Source organism: Orbicella faveolata, unplaced genomic scaffold (genome assembly GCF_042242905.1).
Source record: "Orbicella faveolata isolate gen_17 unplaced genomic scaffold, um_ofav_v1 contig_12, whole genome shotgun sequence".
Lineage (NCBI taxonomy): Eukaryota > Metazoa > Cnidaria > Anthozoa > Scleractinia > Merulinidae > Orbicella > Orbicella faveolata.
This window is the reverse complement of record NW_028301539.1, coordinates 28,253,109-28,275,030: the sequence shown is the minus strand read 5'-3', so window position 1 is coordinate 28,275,030 and position 21,922 is coordinate 28,253,109. Positions and strand designations below refer to the sequence as shown.

At 38.8% G+C, this 21,922-nt stretch overlaps 1 protein-coding gene across 2 annotated transcripts; it reads right to left on the bottom strand.

Moving 5' to 3' along the window:
- Positions 1-306: 306 nt before the first annotated feature.
- Positions 307-21,869, bottom strand: LOC110058669 (trafficking protein particle complex subunit 10-like). Of its 2 annotated transcripts, XM_089283149.1 has the most exons (24): positions 21,723-21,869; positions 20,961-21,042; positions 19,027-19,183; positions 15,812-16,014; positions 14,917-15,118; positions 13,973-14,084; positions 13,139-13,395; positions 12,238-12,381; positions 11,513-11,624; positions 11,166-11,245; positions 10,938-11,029; positions 8,962-9,102; positions 8,202-8,311; positions 7,550-7,680; positions 6,636-6,822; positions 5,626-5,816; positions 4,773-4,923; positions 3,822-4,177; positions 3,257-3,363; positions 2,419-2,542; positions 2,267-2,321; positions 2,061-2,119; positions 1,650-1,721; positions 307-1,207 (listed from the first exon to the last, which is right to left on the bottom strand). In XM_089283149.1, exons 1-24 carry the CDS (start codon positions 21,745-21,747, stop codon positions 716-718), a joined length of 3,642 nt encoding a protein of 1,213 aa, XP_089139275.1. In that variant the 5' UTR covers positions 21,748-21,869; the 3' UTR covers positions 307-715. The 2 variants fall into 2 exon arrangements, with proteins under 2 accessions (XP_089139275.1, XP_089139274.1); XM_089283148.1 differs by lacking the exon at positions 21,723-21,869 and having other exon boundaries at positions 20,961-21,135.
- Between the last annotated feature and the right edge of the window lie 53 nt (positions 21,870-21,922).

The window sequence follows — 21,922 nt, the reverse complement described above, 5'->3', positions numbered from 1 at the left end:
GAAGTGATCATTGAACAAGAATCCATCTTTCAGTAGTCTTGCTGTGAAGGGCATTGTTTAGCTGTAATTCCAATCAGAATGTAGCAAATGCTGACCATAGCGTTGCCAGAGCAAAGCAAACGTTGTCTGTTTTAGAACAGTGAATTTTTACAAGCATCATGTCACTACTACAGCATGTATGGGTTGGTCAATTTGGACTGGATGTAATAGGTGTTCTGACCGCGCAAAAATCGAACCATGTTTATTTAAGAAAAAAACCTTGTGATCGTATCAGCTTCGAACAAGAAACTCAGATACCCACGATACTGAGACATTTCAAGCTTTATTATCTGATCAGAATATTTTATTTGGTTATTTATATTTCATATCGATTTGTATTGAAGTTCAGTATGAAATATTAAGCTCTGGGAACACCTGCCAATAGTGCGATTAAACGCACGCATTCCACTACTCTTGGTCCCACAGACGGCGCGCCAACCAAAACTTCATACCAGGGCTTGATTTCGGGTTTTTTAAAAATAATTTAATCTGGTGAAGTGTCGTTAAGTACGATAACTCTTCAAATGTCGTGATTTCCGCAAGAACAACAAGTTCACAATGACTCGTAAACTGTGTAACCGCACTACTTAACTTTCCGTGTTTTGTTTTTCAATGTCTGTGTCCCCGTTGAACCTTCTCGAATGTCAATAAATTTCTTCAGAGGAATAATTTAATCTCATATCCAGGCAAGATCAGGGTTAGCGCTCGGCAAAACGCACACACGGACTGCCATAGTCTTGTTATAAACCTGACCGCAAGCAAACGGTAAAACCAGAGGGGACTGGTGACTTGACCGCGACTCGGACGCGTTCACTTCTGCGCCCTCGTCCTCCTTGGTGTGCGGTTCTGGTGATTTCTCGTCCTTTTCGACGTACTTCATCAGTTTTATTCCCGGCATTGCTAGTTTCCCGCCAGTTTGCGGAATCACATCAAGTACAACGTCACTTGTTGCCATGACACCCTGTGGTATCTTCACGACACCACTTTTCCGTCCACTGACAGCCCACGTGTTTGTATCAGAGTCGACGTCGTATAACAGTTGTGAAGTGTCAGGAGTTCCTTTTTCTGATAAACTTGTGAAGGTAATATGCCACTTACAAGCTGAGCCAGCGTACAGTTCCCTCGATTCACCCGAGGGCTCTACTCTTGAACTTATGGTGTATAATGTCTAGAACGGAAGAAGTTATTAAAGAAGAAAGAAGTATCACACCAAGGCAAAGTAGCAGAATATCTAAATTAGCTATCTATAGGTTATTGACCAAGCGTGAGGTCAAGATGGCTGGATACTGGCCAAGTTCTTTTTTCCACGTTTCAAAAATATTTGGCAAAGAAATAGGTCACGTACGTCTTTTTTTAAATTATTATTTTTGGTCAAGAATCAAACTCTGAGAAACTAAAATGTTAATTGTACATTGAGACATTTTTCTTGTCCGTTAACACTGTATGAGAGTTTTTTTTTTTTAGAAGATAATTCAATCTTGATATTAAATCAAAAATTATCCCGAGCAATATTCAAGGTCACCTTACAATTTGAACTACGCTTGATCCTCGCGCATTCAAATATTATCCCCTACGGTCTTGCCACCGAGTCAATAGCAACTAATATTTACCTGAGTATTGACCACACTAAAGTCGTACAGGTAATTACTCTTCTTAGATGAGTGAAGTGAATCATCCTGCGGCTAAAAACGAAAAACGATTTAAACTTGTCAAACTTGAGAACAAAAACACCAGAGATGGATACCACTTGAGAAAGAATGGACAAAATAAGAAATGTTTTTGAAATGGATCTTATGAAAATGGTTCAAATACACATAGCTCAACCGCGCTATCAGTCTGCAACAGTAAAATGTATGACTTAAATTGATGATTTTCCAAATAAAAAGTCACAAGACAAGTCAAACGATCACAAGTGTTGACTCCAATAATAATGCAATATGACTTTACAATCGAAATGTTTCACTCAATTCTTCAAACAACCAGGGAGATCGAGAGCAAAATCTTATGTTATATATTCTTACCGTAATATGTTTGGGTGAAAACGAAGTCCGAAACTCGCAATCCAACTGCGAGGGTGAACCTGCGGATTACGACAGAATGGTGGACTATTAATTTAAACCAACAAAGGTTGTCAGCTACTTTACTGCCTATAGAGATAAAATATTCTGGTTTGACCAACATCTGTCGGAGTAAAAAGCTTGGTTTTAAGAAATAAAACCTACGTTACCTTCTTCACTCTCGATTTTCCAAAGGAAGGACACATCTTGGTGATTTATGATCACCTAAAAGCATCAAATCAAAAAATAAGAAACAACGTTTGAACAAATTACAGCTCCGTTACATGGTGATAACTCAGGGGAGTTAAAAAACAATACTCACGTATTCTGCAGTACTGTGCATTGATATCAGCTTCACTGAAGAGCAGTTTGTGATGATCAACTCCGGCGACGAAATTATCAGGTCTACTGGGTTGATTCCACTTACAATGACCTGAACAAAACGGCTACAAATCCAACAAACACAAGGTTAACTTTCAAGCTTAATGTTTAGAGTGTCGGCTGAGTCGTGTTCTGTAACTTTTCACAAAATTTACATGTAAAAAAAGCGTGGGAGACGGGGATGTTCGAAAATTTAAGGTGGCTCTTAAAGTTCGATCATCGTTGAGCGGGTTGACGTTCTTCTATTCTCACACACTGAATGCCATTTGTATGCCACACAAGAATGTAACAGCACTTTATTTGCAACCCTCACAACTCAGATACAATGGGTATTCAAAAAATAAAATGTTCATACCAACAAAAGTCTGAATGTGTCTCCTTTCATTATTTAAAAAACCTCAACCACTCAAAGTATGACTGTATACAGACTTGCGAAAGGGCTGGGTGGGTGGTAAAGTTGTTGCTTCGTATGGCAAGAAAAACGAATCTGGAACAAGTGACCGAGTGTGATATCTAATATCCTTATTCGAACCCATTCCACCAGCCCCCGTCCCGTCCATTCAGTGTGCGAGAACTTCGTTTCTTGCCCCTTTTGCAAGTTCAGCAGGCAATTTGTTCTTCGCGCCAAGCTACATCTACTGTGTTTAATTCTTCGTCCGTCATATTAGCTCATATTGAAGAACCCTTGAATACTTTCTCTGACAACTATTAGTCGTTGTCATTCCCATCACAAAACTAACGAACAAAGTAAAACACTCAACACAGATTGTTTGACTCACGTGGTTTCTGATGAGTGGAGTACGTGACGGACGGAAAATGGACGGTGAAATGAACAAGATAGGTCGGCGGTAACCACAGGAGATAACCATTTACAACTGAACATCAGCTGAAAATAAACAGCAACGAAATCAAACTTTTAAAAAACGATGTTAACATAATATAGGCTGGAAACTTCCTTCTCGTCTGTTTCGCTTTTAATGGACAGGACAATCAATAACTCATTGATTAGCTCAATAACAACGCTGAATTGCAAATCGTTTATTATTAGTCAATCTTCCCAATGAAATATTATAAATTTACGGCTAAAACTTACTACAAATATTGACATTAACCCAAAAATGAAATGAAAAGCGCACGAATTCCAAGAAATAAAAACACCATCACCTCAAAGTTGTTTTGATGTCATGATAGCACAACAGGTTAATTTGTAGTGCATAAATGATAAATACAAATGATCAAATATATTTTCACTTCCTTCTTATTGCTTATCAATCACATGAAATTACTTAATTTACTAATGATTCTACCAGTTAAGTTATCGGCTTTAGACTTAAAAATACACACCTTATATACCGTAACTTCCTCTTGAAAACTCTGCTTCTCCAAAGACGCATGGAGAATCAGATTGAAATCAATCTTAGCATACGGTCCGACGGCTGGAAGGGTTACCATAGCAACGGACGTATCGGTGACGTCATCATAGCCGTGCATTGTAAGGGTTTGAACTTTGTAGGGTAAAGTCTTACTGTTTTCGTTGCCTAATGAGGAATGCACAACTGCCTCGCCTGACTGTATGGGTTCAAAAGTGAGACCTGTGTTCTGTGAAGTGATTTCCAGTACTGAGCCGTTTGCAATGGATCCAGATTCGACTAAAATGCTAAGGGTGACTTGCTGCGGAAGTCCTGATAAGAGATGGCGGTCTGGAGAGCAGAGTAGACAATATTAAAAATTACCAGTTTATGGATTTTACTTGATAAGTTCTTCCCTATCTGTTTCAAAAGGGCGTGAATATCTCAAAATACAAGTAACAATGGAGGTTCTTGAATAAAACGTTTTAAAATGCTGTGTATTGTTTAATTAGAGCCTACAAAGGGCGTAACATCCCCACAAAAATCAAGAACGAGTTAAAGGGAGACATTCTCAGTTAGGATCTATGAGCGAGGGCTCTACTAAACAAACCAGACACACAGAGAACAAAAAATAAGAAACTGCGTTAACAAATATCTGATAACAACAGACAAAACTAGAGGACACCCTTCGTCCTTCAATTTCCAATTAAATTGAAAATAATCGATCTCGGCAATGGTCTGAGAAACAAACGACAAACACACAAATGCTGCAAGTGTTTTGATTCAAGGAAAGAAATACAAATTTCTGTGGAAATCTCGTCTCCAACAAGCGTATCAGCCCATAGTTTTAGTAAGAGATTGTTAATCCTCTGACGTATCTTCGAGCCAGGCAGGCAGAAGTAACTTGGTATTCGCGCCATAGTTTGGATAATGAGCACTAACAAACCTTCTGCGTGTGTCCAGGTTATTCGTGGAGGATCGTTAACAATCGCAAATCCTCTGGATTCTCTTGCTAAGGACAGCTGTGGCCACACAAAGTCCAACCGACCAATCTCAACGCAAAGCTGCTTCAGAAAGTAATGCCCAGGTTCCGCTACCTACACAAACGAAGCAGATTGCAAACAGCACACAGTACTTGGTACGGAGGTGCAAGTTATTGTGGCGCTTGGTTAGCGTTTGATGTGGTAATTCTTTTAGACGAAACGGAACCTTCGTAAACGTGAGGTTCACATACTGTTCAACTCCTATTAAACGGCCACTCTCGGGGAAATGGATAGTGGCCGCTAAAGGGGGCTAGCCGCCTAATAGAGGTAAAAACAATAGAAAAGCTTTCATCGGGACTTTGATCACTGGCCACCTAATAAGGGTGCCCGTTTAATAGGAGGCCGCTTAATTGGGTTTCGACTGTATTTTCGAGTGGATGCAACACTCGTGAGTGAGCATTCAAATGAAAGCTGTTGGGCAGTTCTTTCATGTGGTATTGTGTTGTATTTATTACGCTGTTCAAGGTGGTTCTAGCTTTGAAGTCTGGAGATGAAATCCTAGTGTGTGACCATTCAAATGAAAGCTACTGAGCAGTACTTTCATGTAGTACTGTTTATTATGCTATACAAGGTGGTTCTAGCTTTGAAGTCTGGAGATGAAATCCTAGTGTGTGACCATTCACATGACAGCTATTGAGCAGTACGTTCATGTGATACTGTTTATTATGCTGCACGTAGTTCAAAGTTTTAATTCTGTGTATGAAACCCTAGCGTGTGATAACTCAAATTCACGTTTTACGCTACGTATAAACCGACCTGTGTAGTGAGGTTGTACTCATTGATGCCGTGTCTCAGTGGGACGTTGAAACATTGCAGGCAGCAGTCCGAATCATCTTCTTCTAACACGTTCAATTCTTCTACGCTCTTCACCACTGGTAATGACTTTGGTTTAAGGAGGAGTGGGCGAGGTCTTTCCTCTCTGTCATCGTTTGGAGCATCCTCTCCCTCTAAGAAAAGCGAGATTACGAGTAAACACCAGTAAAAATTAAAGAAATCGTGGTCAAGGTATTAAAATTAATTTTACTTAAACTTCGTCGGTATGTTGGCGTAAGCGGACTTACTGAAGGATAATGGTTTAGTTTTTGGAAATTTTCAATATAAAAGCAGAAATCCATGAAAAACGGTCATGGTAACAGAAGCTTAGATTTCGCTTCGCGAGAACGCGAAAATTTACACTTTTTGGCTTCTCGTTACACAGACGTTGAAATCTCCGTGAATCGTGAATCGATTCTTACCGACATTCACTCTTAACTATTACTGTGCTAGGATCTGGTACTCTGACGACTACCTCGCTCCCCCGCACCCCCCCCCCCCAAAAAAAAATGGACCGCTTTTGTGCCATTCGAGACGAGCGCGTTAGCATTACCTTTCCAATTTCTCTTGTCATGAAATTTTACCAACATCGTCTTGCACTAAAAAGTACAGACGTACGGTAGCCAGTGAAAACCAGTTCAAAAGACTACTCTTTCACAACGTGACACTAAGTCATTTTTATGACACAATTAGTTTTTATGTGACACTTAAACATTGCGTGACAAGAAACAGAAAGGTGGGCAAAGCTTAAGATAAGTAGCTTAGAATTCCCTCTTAAATTTTTCTCACATGACTATTAGTATATTTCGATAGCAAAGTCTCTCTCGAAAACTGCAGACGTAGCGGTGGAAAACCAATTGAAAATGTTAACATTTCACTGCGTGACATTAAATCAATAAGACTCTGTGACAAGGATTCTGTGACAAGGAACAGACAAGTAAAGCAAGCCCCACCTGCCGCCTGGCCTTCTGGGACAGGTTTATCTGACAGGTCTTCCTCAGAGAGAGCAGCCGATGAGAGACCGCTGTCCACAATAACCGGCGGGGATGCTGCTCTGTTTCGTTTACTTGAGCGAGTGCTTGATCCACGTTTAAGTTCATTTGTCTGGATACTAAAACTGACCCGTCCACACGTCACTTCCTTCGGAGAACAGCAACATTAAGCAGTGAAAACTAGAAAATCCAACCGTTAATGCGCAAACAAAATCAAGCTGCCTTAACGGAGTTCATTAGGTGCAGTTCCTCGGAATAAACTAAAGAGGAACGTGGTCCATCATAGGAAATGTTTCACAATCAAACTGAAACCCTGTCAATTTTGTTCAAAAGTAAATATAAAATTAGGTAGTGTAAAGGGATTGTACGTCCTTAGCTTTTATCCCTTTTTATAGGCCTATTTGATAAAGTAAACAACTCTTGTGAGAGTGGAACACTATTCTGTTCAGTGAAGATTTTTATTATATGCCTTGTTATGACGCACGCTCTGATTGGCTAATTCTAGGAAATTAATGTGCCGTAATGCTCATCAACCAATCACGGGCTTGCAAAGACAAGCAAAAAGCCATATAGAAAGCAACGTATTAACCTCGAACACTCGGGTTTTACGGTTTAACCTCAAACCTCGGCCTTACCGTATTGACCGAGCGATAGCGAGGTCACTACGGCAAGCACGACTCGGTTTGAGATTTTCTCGTAAAGACCCCACTCTCGGTTAATAAGTATTTAATATACAAATTTAGACAACCAGTGATTTGTCGTAACTTTTCACTTTTCTCTGACAGGTAGTTTATAACCACTAAAGCATCACAAAAGCATCGCGAAACGTTAGCTTGTAAACACATCCATTTCTCTGAGCAGAAGCAGAAGTTTACCTCCTCCAAAGCGCTAAACAGCTTGAGTTTAACATTGATACACTCCCCAACACTGCCGATACCCTTCATCAGCTCAATCTGCACATCTTTGACTTTCAACAGTGGCTCAGCACGTACAATGATAGCTTGAGCTGAAAGAGAACATGAAAATGGTCATATATTTGTTAACCGGAGTACAGGACGTCTTTCTCTCTGCGTACTCAAATTGTCCGAGCTAAGAAATAGAGGTCTGAGAAGTACTTAAAAAATCCATACTGTTGACGAAGCTCTACCGGGATCGATGTCGTGCTCTGATTGGTGGTTTCTGGTTTTGAATTTTCGTGCGCAAGTTACAACCAATCAGTGACGCCACACGTATCGATCGCTGTTGACCTACGTCACCAGTATGGAGTTTTTTTCAGGAGAAACTCGGAGGTCCTTCGACCAGAGACTTAAAAACAAGAAAGCGGTCTCTATATTTAGGCTTAGCAATAGTTTTGTGCGAGGATTTTATAAAGATGACTTAAGTTGTACCAGAATTTCTTTCTAGCATAATTTTCTTGCTAGTTTGCTTTTTTGGGAATTGCTTAGCGCACCATTCGCTCTACATAATAATTTTAGCAAGAATTAATATAGACTATTTAAAGTATATTTTGTTCACAGCATTCATTACCTGAGTCCATAGTCTCTCGCATGACTTGCAACAACTCCTGAGTATAATATGACCTCTTGTCAGGAGACAGATGTTCTTCACAAGCCAAAATTGAGCAAGAAGCAGCATATCTTTTATGAGTTAAGGACAGTTTTCAACCCTTACATTAGTGCTTCCTGTACAGATAGGTTTGTGCCGTGATAACTTGTTAGTTGAAAATTAAATTTAAAAAATGTTACAAATAAAATCACTATCTATGCAAGCTTGACACAAGTTAACTCATTTAGTAAAGCTTCTTTTATGAAGAAATAGAAATTCCATCACTTATTTGAAAGCTCAGCATAGTTTTGCCATTTCTGTTTTCGAGAGCCACAGCCTACCAAAGCATTAGAGTGAATCGGATAGTTTTGATTCCAATTTAATTATTTAGGACTACAAATCTAAATAGTTATTTCCTTTACATGCCCACTTTATTTGGCATTTTCTTCTCCTCTATATTGAACGTTGTTGGTATTTTAATATTATTTTTATTACCTTGTTGTAAACAGTGTTTCAAAAACTTGGAAGTGAAGTTAGAATGTTAGTTGCATCTTTCATAAGCATTTCACAATAGTCTTCTATTTTATTTTTGCGCTATTTTTGAGATTAGAACTCCTGTTTAACTAAAGAAAGGTTCGATTCCTATGCACTTGCCAAGGTCATGAGAGGCAACAATCAGTGAAAAATTTTAAAGTTTAGTTTCCTTACAGAAAACATTTCTGCTCGGTGGCGTGAAAGATACTTGTCCATGTGTTTGAGTTGCTTTTGACACTGAGCCAGTTTGACCAGACACTGTGATGCTAAGAGACTCCACTTCTCATGCTTGTACATCTTATATGCATCAACCAGTAGGGGCTCCGCACGATCAAATTCTCTGCGAGAACTAGAAGTTAGTAATAGCTGCAGTTAATGATCCTCTTTCGAGGCTTGCTCTGAGCTTCCACTAACGATACTACATTTAGGAAATAACACACTGGCTGTGGGTAAAATTTGGGTGGCAGGGAAGGACGACTGGGGAGTAGGGGCCCAGGAGGGGGGCCCTCCTGGGGGAGTACAGATTGGGTGGTACCGGGGGTAGCCACCCTGGAATAAAAGTTCCAGACCTGGCTCCAGGGGTGAGGCCCATATCCCACAGTCCCGGGGGACTGAGGGAACCAGGAGGGGGAGCCCCTGCTGGGGGGAGTACAGATCAGGTGGTACCGGGGGTAGCCACCTTGGAATAGGTAATTTCTCCGGACCTGTCTCCAGTGGGCTAGAGCCTTACTGTGGGGTAAAGTGCAGCTAATGGGTGCACTTCCCTGCCACCGTCCTTTAATAACAAACAACAGAAAGTGACCAAAATACAGTCTCTGTTCATTGCACCCTGAATGATAAGGTCTAAGGCTTACTAGGAGACAGATAACCCTAGCCTATAGCCATTAATGGTATAATTATAATTATTATTGTTATTTTATACTAAGCAAATGATATTATAAGTATATATGGATAAATGTTTTTCTAAAAGTAGCGGAATAGTAATGTTCAGTATCTATACATGACATTCTGAATTGTAGTGTCAAAGCTTGCCCCCATTTTTTTTTTTTTTTTTTTTTTTGGCAAAGACAGATTATTAGCCTTATTCATGGTGAACATTTCTATAGATCTAAATGATTTTGTTTATTCGCTTGAAGATGGTCCTAAAGCGTAGTATCAGGGGTTCAGATGTGTAGAGCAAGGGTCCCAGTCATGGGAGGGTGGGAGGGTAAAAGAAAAATCAGTGGCGAAGGATTGGCACAAATGAGAAGACTGAATACAACGAGGAGCGTGTGCTTGACTAGAGGTCAGGGGCATGAGGTGGACATGTGAGAGACATGACTGGAACCATTGATACACTGTCTTTTACAGATGTAGATAACAGTGGCTTTACTTAGGAAATGAAAGGTTTGTTGTGATATCCAAAAGGGGTGATTGTTTTCAACTGGGAATCCCTGATGGACTTTGAGATCAGGAATTGGCGGCATGTTACCTATGTTACTGGGATTTACTTATGAGCATGACACGAGGTTCATAGTGTCACATGTCTCTGAAATAAAGTGTTACAATGCAGAATGTGTGTGCCTGACTTTGAGATATTGTCTCTCAGGTCTCATTAACATCAGTTTATGGATGCCATAAACTTAAACTTAAAGCGGTTTTCAATTAAGTGTTGTACGGTACCGGTCAAAGGAATTGCAGCACCTACAAGCGCGTAAAATGCGTGTAAAATGCGTGTCAAATGCGTGTCAAATGCGTGTAAAATGCGTGCAAAACCAAAACCAATACAAGTAAGCTCAAGTAATCACTCTGGCCAATCACAAAGAACACAGACAATCCAGTGAGCCAATCAAAATTCGAAGAAAATACGTACATGTAGCTGACGCCAAGCGCGGGAAAACATGTGCGAGAGAGAGTCACGGTTGGTTTTGGTTTTACTTCTGATTATACTTCTTGCCCCTATATAGCTTACATTTCTTTGTAAATGTCGGTAAGGTTGGGGTCCCATATTCCCTTGCGTTTGCAACGGATTCTTATGAACTTTTGCATTTCTACAAAATTTGGAGCGATAAATCAGGCCATGCGGTTTATAGTTTGTTTGAATGAAAAAAATCGAAAAAGCGTGACATTGTCAAAGTGGTCTATCTTAAAAATATTACATTGTTTAACTAACAGATGAGGGACATGCACATAATTGATACTCACAAGTAAAACTGAGCTAGGTCCACACCAAGAAACTTGGCAGCTCTGGCTCGTCCAATGTTTTTAAAGATTTTAATTGCTGAGTCTGTCAATTCCTGCAGAGAGAGAAATGAATACTTTATCACCTTAAAATACAACATACTTTTTTAAAAACAATGACTCACCAAATACAGTAATTGAAAATTATCTTTACCGCCTTTAAAATACAACATACTTAAAGCAATGACTCACCAAATACAGTGATTGAAATTTATCTCTATACGAGAGAGCTTCTTTAAGTCTCTCTGATGGACTGCCGGGCTCAAGATCCTCTACAGAAAAAAAAAAAAAACCCAATAAAGAGAGACGTATACAACCATCAATAACAACAATTGGACTGGAAGTGAAATAACAGAGTTGAGGAATGAAATGAACTGTTGCCACAAAAATTCGGATGAACAGCCACAGCCCATCAAGAAGGCCTGTTAATAAAAGGGCTCTACTTTCTTTTAAAATAGCTATAAGCAGTAACCTCTTTTTTTACTGCAAGACACATGAGTATGGCTACACTAAAGGAAGAATAACTTAGTTCAGCCCACCATCATCTTGTGCTTTTCCAATCCCAGATATCAGAGTGTTGGCAATCTGTAGTTCAGATTCTGTTTGTGTCATATCAGGCATCAGGGCACACAGGGATCCCAAGTGATCCAGCTGAAAACAGTTGCAAAGTAAAACATAACTTATAACAACTTTTGAATACTTGTTAAAACTATCCATTTTTGATATCTCAGGGCTTTGCAATTGTCGTGGTAATCATCATCGCCATCATCATCATCAAAATGTAACACGGCAAGTCAGCATTTCAGCTTTCGTTTGCCATCATGAATCTGGTGATCATCTACACATAGACCACGACACAGACTTCAACAGAACAGTGCTGAAAGACTAGACGGGAACTATAATTTACACATTACAAGGAACAAATTACAAAGTGTACATGTTTACAAGCAAGAAAATTGCAAAACATTTTCATCCTTTTCTGGTTTCACTCACTCAAGTAGTGTCATGTGACTATCTTGGGCAACAATTGCTGTCATACAGCCCTAGTGCTTAAGGCTGGTGATGGAATGGAGATTTTGGATGGACAATTTTCGGAGCAGATGAGCCAAGCCATTCAAATGGATTTTACATTATTCTGAACAAATGCAAAACAGCTGGCAAAAAAAATTCCATTTTCAAACAGGATTCCATCAGCGTATATTTTGGCATTAGAGGTCACATAAGTTTATATGTTCTGTAGTCAAGAATACTATCATGTTGCTACCTTTTGTCGAGCATACTGGTAGAGAAGGGCAAAGTGCAGACTGTACACCATATCTTCCTCATAGCATTCTTTCTTGCAGGCTTTCAACACTTCCAGGCTTGTTAAAATGATACAGCATGATGTTCCACCAGTAAGCATTGACATCTTAGTTAAAGGAAAGGTACATTAACAACTGAAGACTATTGCAAGAGAGGAGGCATGGAGGGGAGAGGGGAGAAAAGGAAAGCCCAATAAGGGCTGGGCACCAGGCAAATTGACCCACTGTGAGGGCGATTTTGCTTGCCTGGTTTGACAATCTAGAGAACGTTTTTATCATCAAGAAGTTCCATTCAAAAAGTATTGGCCACCTGTGAAAACCAATTGCCCTTCTTCTGAAAACATTAATGACATCGCCAAAAACTTTAAAAATACTACGTCTGTCAATATTTTAAACCCCCTACCTCTCCCCCACCTCCCCCCCCCCCCCCGAAAAAAAAAATCACACTTTTGAGCATGGATGAAGAAAGAAGACAACAATGAGTAAGGTTTCAAACCCTTACACATGCTTCACACCTATATGTGTACATGTACTTTGCTACTTTATAGTCCTTGTAGACCCTCCCCCCCACCTCCCTGCACCACCCAAGGGCATCATTGAAAGTTACATGTATATAATTTGTTGCTATTACCATATCCATCTCTTTTTATAACAACTCTAACTTTTAATTCATTTTAGGCCCCCCACTGTTAAACTTTTATTTTTGTACACCTGTTCTCTATTACATGTAAGCCACAGTCTCACTTACAAGCCAAACTTGTCAAAACTCTCTTTTTTCTAATACTCTCCATACTGTTTGAACAGCAGGTAATACATTGTTTTCCCAGAAAAGAAAAGTCTTTAAAGAGAACACAGATCACATACCTCAAGCTTATCCATTGCCAGCTCATGAATGATATTATGTAAAAATTCCAGAGTTCGTTGAGCAATTTCCCAAGCTCGGCGGTCCAACTTCAAAAGAAGTTTGCATTGCCGGGAGAACAAGTAATTTCTCAGATCAACATAGCTTGCTTCTTCAGTCTTGATTAGCTGTCTCAAAAAATCTTGAGAACTCTTAGCTAATGAAACTCCATCACAGCCTACACAGTCTCGCATGAAGACATTGATGCAGTCAAGGGACTCTAAAAAAATGCATATATTTATAAAAGGAAAGTAGATTGAAATAATCGTTAACAGCCATCAGTAGCATTCTTCTCATAAATTAATACAAAAGCTGCAATTTGATTGGCTGAGCTATCGTGCACTATCAGCCAATAGAGTCCAGTGGTTGCAGGTCATCTACAAAATGGCAACACTTTCTTGTTTTTCAAAGGAACATTTTGAAACAAATGGATTAAATTCCTTACAAGACTCAAAAAAGGACACTGTATTACAGTTTGTTGATTTTTTTTTAGACAAAACTTTAAATTGTTGAAAACCTGATGTATGCATGCATACACAATTACATGTGCAGACTTCAAATGACAATTCAGTCCATCAGATTTTCTCAAGTGTAAAGGTTAGATTACATACTATTTAGAAAATAATTGAAAATAGTTATTTGAAGGAAATTTCAATTTGAATTCTACTAATATGTAATAGATGATGAGGCCAAATCATAGATTGAAACTTTGACCTCAAAATCTAACATGTTGCTTTATTAGTGTGCAATAGCTAGAGGTGTACACAGCTAACTGTAATTGTTCTGTCAACATTCACCTCCAAATTTAGAATTAATGACCAGTTGTGTGAGTAGAGCATCAATTTCATCATATTGAATAAGAGCTTCTTCAAACAAGCCAAGCATCTCAAACACAAATGACAATTCTTCCTGAAAAGTAAAAATGAAAGGATCAAAACTTCAGGGTTAGTTCAACTATTAGACAATGTCACTCAATGAGGGTGCTTATAATAATACAAAGGGGGTGTTTAAACCCTAGCCCAAACTAACATTTAAGAAATAGAAAACATGCACCATGTTTCCATCAAGTTTTAGTATAAATCTACGAGCGTTCTATCATGAATGCCGCCCTCTGATTGGTTACGCTACTCACTATCTATTCTGTGATAGATAGTGAGTAGCATAGCAGTGTACCCTTGTTAACAAAATGACGGCCGCTTCTTGACGTTTTCCAAGTGTCTGTGAAGAGGATTTAGATAAAGTTCTGAACGACTAATAGATTTACACTAAAACAATTAGATTATTCACTGTCAATTTCTATGCGTGATAGTTGACGAGGCCCCGCAGCCCAAGTCAACTATTATGCAATAGAAATCTCAAGCTCATAATCTAGGAAAGCTTCACGAGTGGAAGTTTGGGAGAACAAGAAATGCTGTGGGAACACGAGCCGCAGGCGAGTGTTTCCACAGCTTTTTCGAGTTCTCCCAAACTTTCACGAGTGTTTCTATCACTCGATAGAAACACGGAGAACATGTTTTCTATTTCTTTTAGAAAACACCGCAACGAAAAAAGGAAAACAACTTGTTAACTTTGATTATCAAAACAAATTCTCTTTGCTCGCGCCATCATTATGTCAACAGCTCATGCTAGTTCTGTGTTTCTATGGAGTTATAGAAACACAATTTCTAACCAATCAGTGTACATATTTTCTTAGGGCTGTTTTCTAAACATGTATATTGCATTCCAACCTAAGTGAACCTACGTGCAACAAGAAGTATGTTGTGAAACTCCATCGTGGTTCTGTTCTTTTCTCCCTCAGTGACCTGACCTGGTCTTCAAACTTTCCCAAGTGACGATTAAAGGACACCAGCAACCACTGCCGCAGTTTAGTGACCAAGTTCTGCCATGATTCCAGAGATCGAGTTATTTGACTTTCTTTGAAGGGTTCCCATAACTGAATTATTCTAGAATAGATATAATATGTTAATGGTACTATTTGTCATTTTACTAAATTTATTTAATTGGTAATGTTATATGTATCAATAGATCTAGTACAAATGTACATTATATATTGCTCGTACATAACTTGCTTTACTAGACTGCAGTTAAATTTTGACCTTCACTCAATTTACCACTAAGCAAGTGTACCCTTTCCCTGTTGACCCTTTCTCAAACTTCCAAAAACAATCTTAATTTTTTGAGGCTACAGTAACACAGAAAAGTAATCACTGAAAAACCAGTGGCTCTCATATAAATATTTACAGAATAAAAAGATGACGATTTAAAAATTAAAAATATAGAAAGATTCTCAAATATGCAATAAATATAAAAAACTAAGATACTGTATGATACAAGACACACTAATATATTAAAAAGCAAAGTATTGGATCAAGTCTAAGTCTGATCAAAGGAACAGCTCAAGAAAAATTCAGTGCCTGAACTGAGCCTTACAATCAAAATGTATGAATCACTGCATCAACAGACTACTTTTTGTATCAACTTGAATAAACAAGTAACCATGTGATTAAACTACTATAAAATTTGAAAATATCAAAGTTCCAATTTTTTTGTTTCCATCCATGCAAGCAACATAAATGTAAAAAATATATAAATGAAATTACACAAATACACAAAATAAAATGAGAATAAAAAGTTACCTATCACTATTTTTGCCACCAAAGTCACTCTTGATCTTATCGAATACGGTGCTGCGAGGAAGCTGTATTTTTGGCTTATTTCCCTTCAGTGAGTCCTGTGATATGACTTGAATAATCATCCAGTCGACTATGTTCCTATCACGTAACTTTCTCATCCACTCTGTGATGTTATCTTTTACTGTACTTTTGAATTCATCTGCATCCTTTTGAGAAATAACCACTCCTTCAATAATAACATCCAGTAGTACTGACAGTAATGTTGAGGAGGCTTACAGTGCTTGTTTTGTTGTTGATGTCGTTGCTAACTACCTAACCAATTTAATATTGTAAATAACTACTAGAATAAGAGAAATGATAAAAAAACCTGCTTTACAAGGAACCCGTGTATAAAAACAAAATAAAATTTATATAAGACCACTGTCAAAATCATAGTTCTTCAACTTAGATTTAAATTGATTAAGGGAGAACGATTGTCTAATATTCAAGGGCAGACTATTCCATAGTACAACTCCGTTGTAAGAAAGACTTCTTTTACAGTAATTAGTGTGGGGCTGTGGGATAGCAAGCGTACCATCACTATCTCTTAGCTTATAAGTCAAAGTATCGGAATGGAAGACAAAGCGTGAACAAAGATATTCCGGAACCATATTATTTACAATCTTGTACATCATTATTGATTTATTAACAAGGCGTTGATGGTCCAGTTTAACCCAGTTGACCATCCTCAACAATTCATCAGTATTACGATCGTATTTGAAAAAGTTATGATGCGTGCTGCCCGATTTTGTAATTTTTGTAACTTTTGAGAAAGAGTTTTAGAACAGGATCCCCACACCGAACTGCAGTAATCGAGATGAGGTTGGACTAATGAATTGTAAACGGAAAGTAAAGTCTTATATGGGACCGAATACCTAATACGTTTAATGGCGCTAATGCCAGAAGCAATCTTTTTGGAAAGCTCATTGATATGACACTCCCAAGTAAGATTTTCATCAATGCGTACACCTAAGGATTTAACAGTCGAGACTCGTTTTATCGGAAACTGGTTGATATTAGCAGTAGGATTCACTGTAAAATTTGAAAGCCTTTGCTTGGAACCAATCAGAAGGAATTCTGTCTTTGTCATATTTAAAGTTAGTTTGTTGGCTGCAAGCCACACATGAATTCTTTCCAAATCAAGATTAATACAACTATTTATTTCATCAACGTCACTACCAGCAAAAGTAATACTAGTGTCATCGGCGTACATCCTTGGTTGGGAATGCTGGAGGCAATTAGGCAAATCATTTATATACAATAGAAATAAAAGGGGCCCAAGAATCGTTCCCTGTGGAACACCACAGCGAAGGAACATTTTGGACAATTTATTCCCGTTTACAAGACACGTTTGGGTTCGGTTTTTTTAAATAAGAGCAGAACCATTGGTTTGTGGAACCCTGAATACCATAAGCTTGTAATTTTGAGAGAAGAATAGAGTGATCCACAGTATCGAAAGCCTTCTTAAGATCTAAAAATACAACGGCATTAATAAAGCCACGATCGACGTTTAAAGACCAATTATCAGTCGCTTCAATCACTGCAGTAACTGTAGAATGAAGCGAGCGAAAACCGGATTGGTGTCTACTGAGAAGATTATTTTCATTTAGGTAATGATACAACTGATCATAAATAATTCGCTCGAAAACCTTGGCCACAACCGGGATAATCGAGATCGGTCGATAATTAGAAGGATCACTCCTACTTCCTGCTTAAAAAGAGGCGCGATTCTTGCATTTTTCCATTCATCAGGAAAAATACCAGTATCGATCGATTGATTGAATATCAGAGCGAGTGACCAGGAGATTAAATCCGGACATTCTTTTAGAAGTCTTGCTGACACAGAAGCGAGACCTGTAGCCTTTCTCTTGCATAATTTATTTAGGTGGGACAAAACGTGCGATTGAGTCACACGCTGGAAACTAAAACAATTGCTGGTTTGGTAAATATATTCATCGAAAGAGGTGCTGACTTCCTCTATATCCCTGGACAGTTCGGGACCGATTTCTGCGAAAAATTTATTAAAACCCTCTGCGATTTTGGTCAAATTCGTTATTCTCGTTCCATTGAGCTCAAGCTCGTTAATTGCAGCTTTATCCGATTTGCGGCGTGTCACCTCATTGATAGTTTCCCATGTCTTGCACGAATTTCCATTGTAAGCTTCAAAAGTTTCATAATAATAGGACTTTTTTACATTCTTGATCTCATTGTTCACTTCATTATGCAACTTCTTAAAATTATTCCAATCACTTGGATTGCCCGTCCGCAAAGCCTTAATTTTAAGACAGTCTCTCCGATACATCAAATTCTTAATTCTTAAAAATAAATTACAATATTTAGAGAGGAATCCACCTCAGCCTTAACTGATTTTCATTTGGGTCCTCTATCCTGGTCGAATTAGAATTTGGAGATGTTGGTTTTTGTGACGGGAGGAAAACCAGAGAACCCGGAGAAAAACCCTCGCAGCAAGGCGAGAACCAACAACAAACTCAACCCACATATGGTACCATGCTGGAATCGGACCCCGCCACATTGGTTGGAACCAAGAGCTCCCACCACTGGGCCATCCCAACTCCCCAAGTTATTTTTGCCCTACTATAAAATAACGATAACAGTGACAAGGAGGTACAATTTTAGTGTTTGCAAAAGGGAGGTAAGAAATTTTGTGGGGCATGTTTGTTTGTTCATTTTTTTAAACTGCAACTTTCAGTGTGTACTCTGGGGAAAGTTGTCGGGTAAGTAAAATATTAAAATCACCTCTTGTAATAATTCATGTGGGAAAGGGGTGAAAAAAAAATCATGGTTACTGTGTTGTATTTTTTTAATTTGGTTAACCTTAAAATTTAATGGAATCTGGTTAATAACAAAGAGTAAAAAAGCTTACCGGTAAATGTAGTTGTATCAGCATTCTCTGGCAATTTTTAGTGTATAATTTACATGTAGATAGTTAGGTGGGTTTTTTCTTTTGGGTGTGGATGATGCTATTTTATTATTCCACTCATATTATATTAATTCCCTTGAGTGTCCCCTCTTTCAGTCTCTCCCAGAAATGTTTCCCTTAGGATGTGCAATATTATGTGTAACTTAGTACCGGTCACATACAGTCTTTATACATTTGGATAACAAGCACTTGAAAATGTTACTTATTATGATACTTGTGGCTAATACGTTTTTACTACCTGACAGTCAGTCCAGTAAATATGAAAGAATGGTTGTTTGTGAAGACTTGACGCAGTTGTGTATGTTTCCTTACTGCTGACATCCACAAGCATCCCCTCTGATAATCGTACAAAGTGTGCTTTTAACTTTACGGTCTTAGGGGGTCTTCCATAAGATCTACAGTGGAAAGAACAATTCTGTGTAACTACAAAACAAAGAAACATTATTATTCCTTGCTTGTCAGCCTTTCTGTTCATGACAATTCTGAAAATTTGGTGGCTCAGATACATGTGTATAGTAAAAGAGTCCCTAATGAATGCTTTAGATATTGGTGAGCAAAATGAAGCTTCTCAATATAAAGCAGTCTGCAACAAAGCTCATTAACATCTATGCAGAAACAATGTTCATACACCTTATTCCAAAATGGCGGCCAATTTATTATTGTTTTGTTTGCATGTTAATTAGCCCCCTTTGTACATGTTGACGAGGCAAAGAGGGCTAATTACCATGTAAACAAAAGAATAATAGACTGGCTGCCATTTTGGAATGAGGTGTATAGTATATCTTACTGCTATACTTTGAATCACATATTTCATTTTATGCTATTTTTCTACCATCATCTTGACAGATGCAAATAGTGATAACAATGACAATGATAACGACAACAATAACCATGTACTTTTCCTATCAGGGTTTCATTAACATTTTCAGTAGGAGCACAACTGGTTTTCACAGGCTGACAAAACTTTTTGAACTGAACTTCTTTACGAGAAGAACTTTCCTCTACGCACAGGCAGCCCAAGCTCACGACGTGAGGAGTTATTATTTTCAGTGAAATGTAGCCTGTGTACAGCTGCCCCCTCCCCTCAAACCAAATCAGGGACAAAGACGTCTGTGTAGCACCGTTGTTAATCATGTTCCTCACTCTGGGTGGTGTTCCTGGAATGTTTGGAACAGGCCTACGCTGATTGGTTGTCATACTAATCTGCATTAGGTAAGACATTTCCCATCTTTCAATTGGTTAACCGATCACCACGTTCTCAACACACTTCTTTCTTTTATCAAATGTGGTCTTTTAACTGTCCACTTTTTGGTAGCAAAGAAGTTATAACATTATTTGAAATAAGTTTTCTGTATGAGGGTGCCGACAGATCTTGTTTAAACTGTGAAGCAAATTACATTGTGCGTTAAGAACTGTGTGCTTCCCCTCCCTGGTCAGGGTCAATTTGTTCACCTGGCATTCAGCTCAGGCTACGAATGTGTCTATGGCAGGTCCTGGCAGCATAATTACTGAGTCTGGATGCCTAGCTGGCTTCAATTCAGAGCTTTGTAGCCTGCGCTATGGAGATGAATTTGGCTTGGAATTTAGCTGAAAGGGAGCGCTTAACCCTCTCCTATTATTCTGTGTAGGAATTGGGGTGGCTGACATGCTTTCAATGGGTTTTTTTTTCACTTCGAGCAGCGAGTAAATGTAATCCAGAATTGAGAGTCTAGTCTTTACTTCTACTTAGGAGTGGAAAACCAAAAATCCATAACTCACTTAAAAGGCTTCGGATCAAGCTGAGCAGTGAGAGGACAATAGAAAAGACAACAAGGCATTGAGGCAAGTTAATTTTATTGTCAAAATATCACAATTTCAGCTATAACGTTCATTACTGTCTTTCCCCAAACAAACCTTTATAAATTCAAACTGTTGTAAAACTACACCTCCATATGCTGCAAGGCAAGAGTCAGGTTTCGCATATTCAAACTTGGTCGTTATGTAATAGTATATGTCACCTGTATATGTCACGTTTCGTTGAATGTTCACATAAAGATAGAAAACAATAACAACTCCTCGCATCATGAGCTTGGGCCACCTGTGCTCTACATGGTCAAACCAGGTGGGCAAAACCATCCTCCTGGCTGGTCAATTTGCCCGGTGCCTGGTCCTTAGTGAAACCTCTAACTATACCTTCTCCATTCTGTGTATTCCCTGGGCAGTCTCTTCTCAAGTTCTGGGTTAAGTTTGGTATAAACTTCTTTATCGCCATAACCTAAAAGGAAAAAAAGCCTTGCATATGAATGATCTCTTTGGTAAAATGGGATGAACATTCAAACAAGCTGATAATTGATATGCACTCTTCACCAACTCTTTCCCCCTCCCCCTGCCCCCCATTCCCCACCATGAACTTTGGCCCCAAGCTGAACATTCAGAGGAATATGTTGGGTTTGCCCCTGGGAAGGACAAACGTCAAGCGTTTGTTACAACTTGAAGCAGCTCCGAAATTCGCAAGTCTGTAATCTGTATTTGAGATCAACCTGGGGCAAAGTAGGTTTCCATGTAAGATTCCTCAGCCTGGAAAGATCCTTAAGCTTAACATAATTTGTTTCATTCGATCTTTTTCAGAGATGCCAACCTAAAAAAATCAAAATCCGGGAGATCGCCGATGTTACCTTTTTTGACTCTACAAAATGCTGTCCAGAGTAAAGATCTTCGTACTTTCCCCAAAAATACAAAAAAATCGGCCGAAATATGTCAGAAAAGTGTATTTTACGCGCTTTCATTTGCTTTGTCCGGGGGATCGGTGACTCGTACGGGAGAGCGGGAGATTCCGTCTGTATTCGGGAGAGTTGGCATAGATGCTATTTACAATCTTACTGCTCAGGTTGGGTATCTATCAAGTACAGGGCCAGTACATACGAGTTGAAAAATAATAACCCAAAGGAAACTCACAGGTTACTTTTGGTTTTAAGTCCATGATGACTACATTAGATATCCAACCAGTGCATGTGTGTAAAAGAACAGGGGGTCATCAATTAACCGGAAAACCAAATTGCAAAGTAGAGATCAAGGAAAATCCGCCATTTTAACACGCGAAGTCGAGATCTCTGCTCCTGCGCGTCAAGTAGAGGCCGCTGACAAAGAAGGGGCTG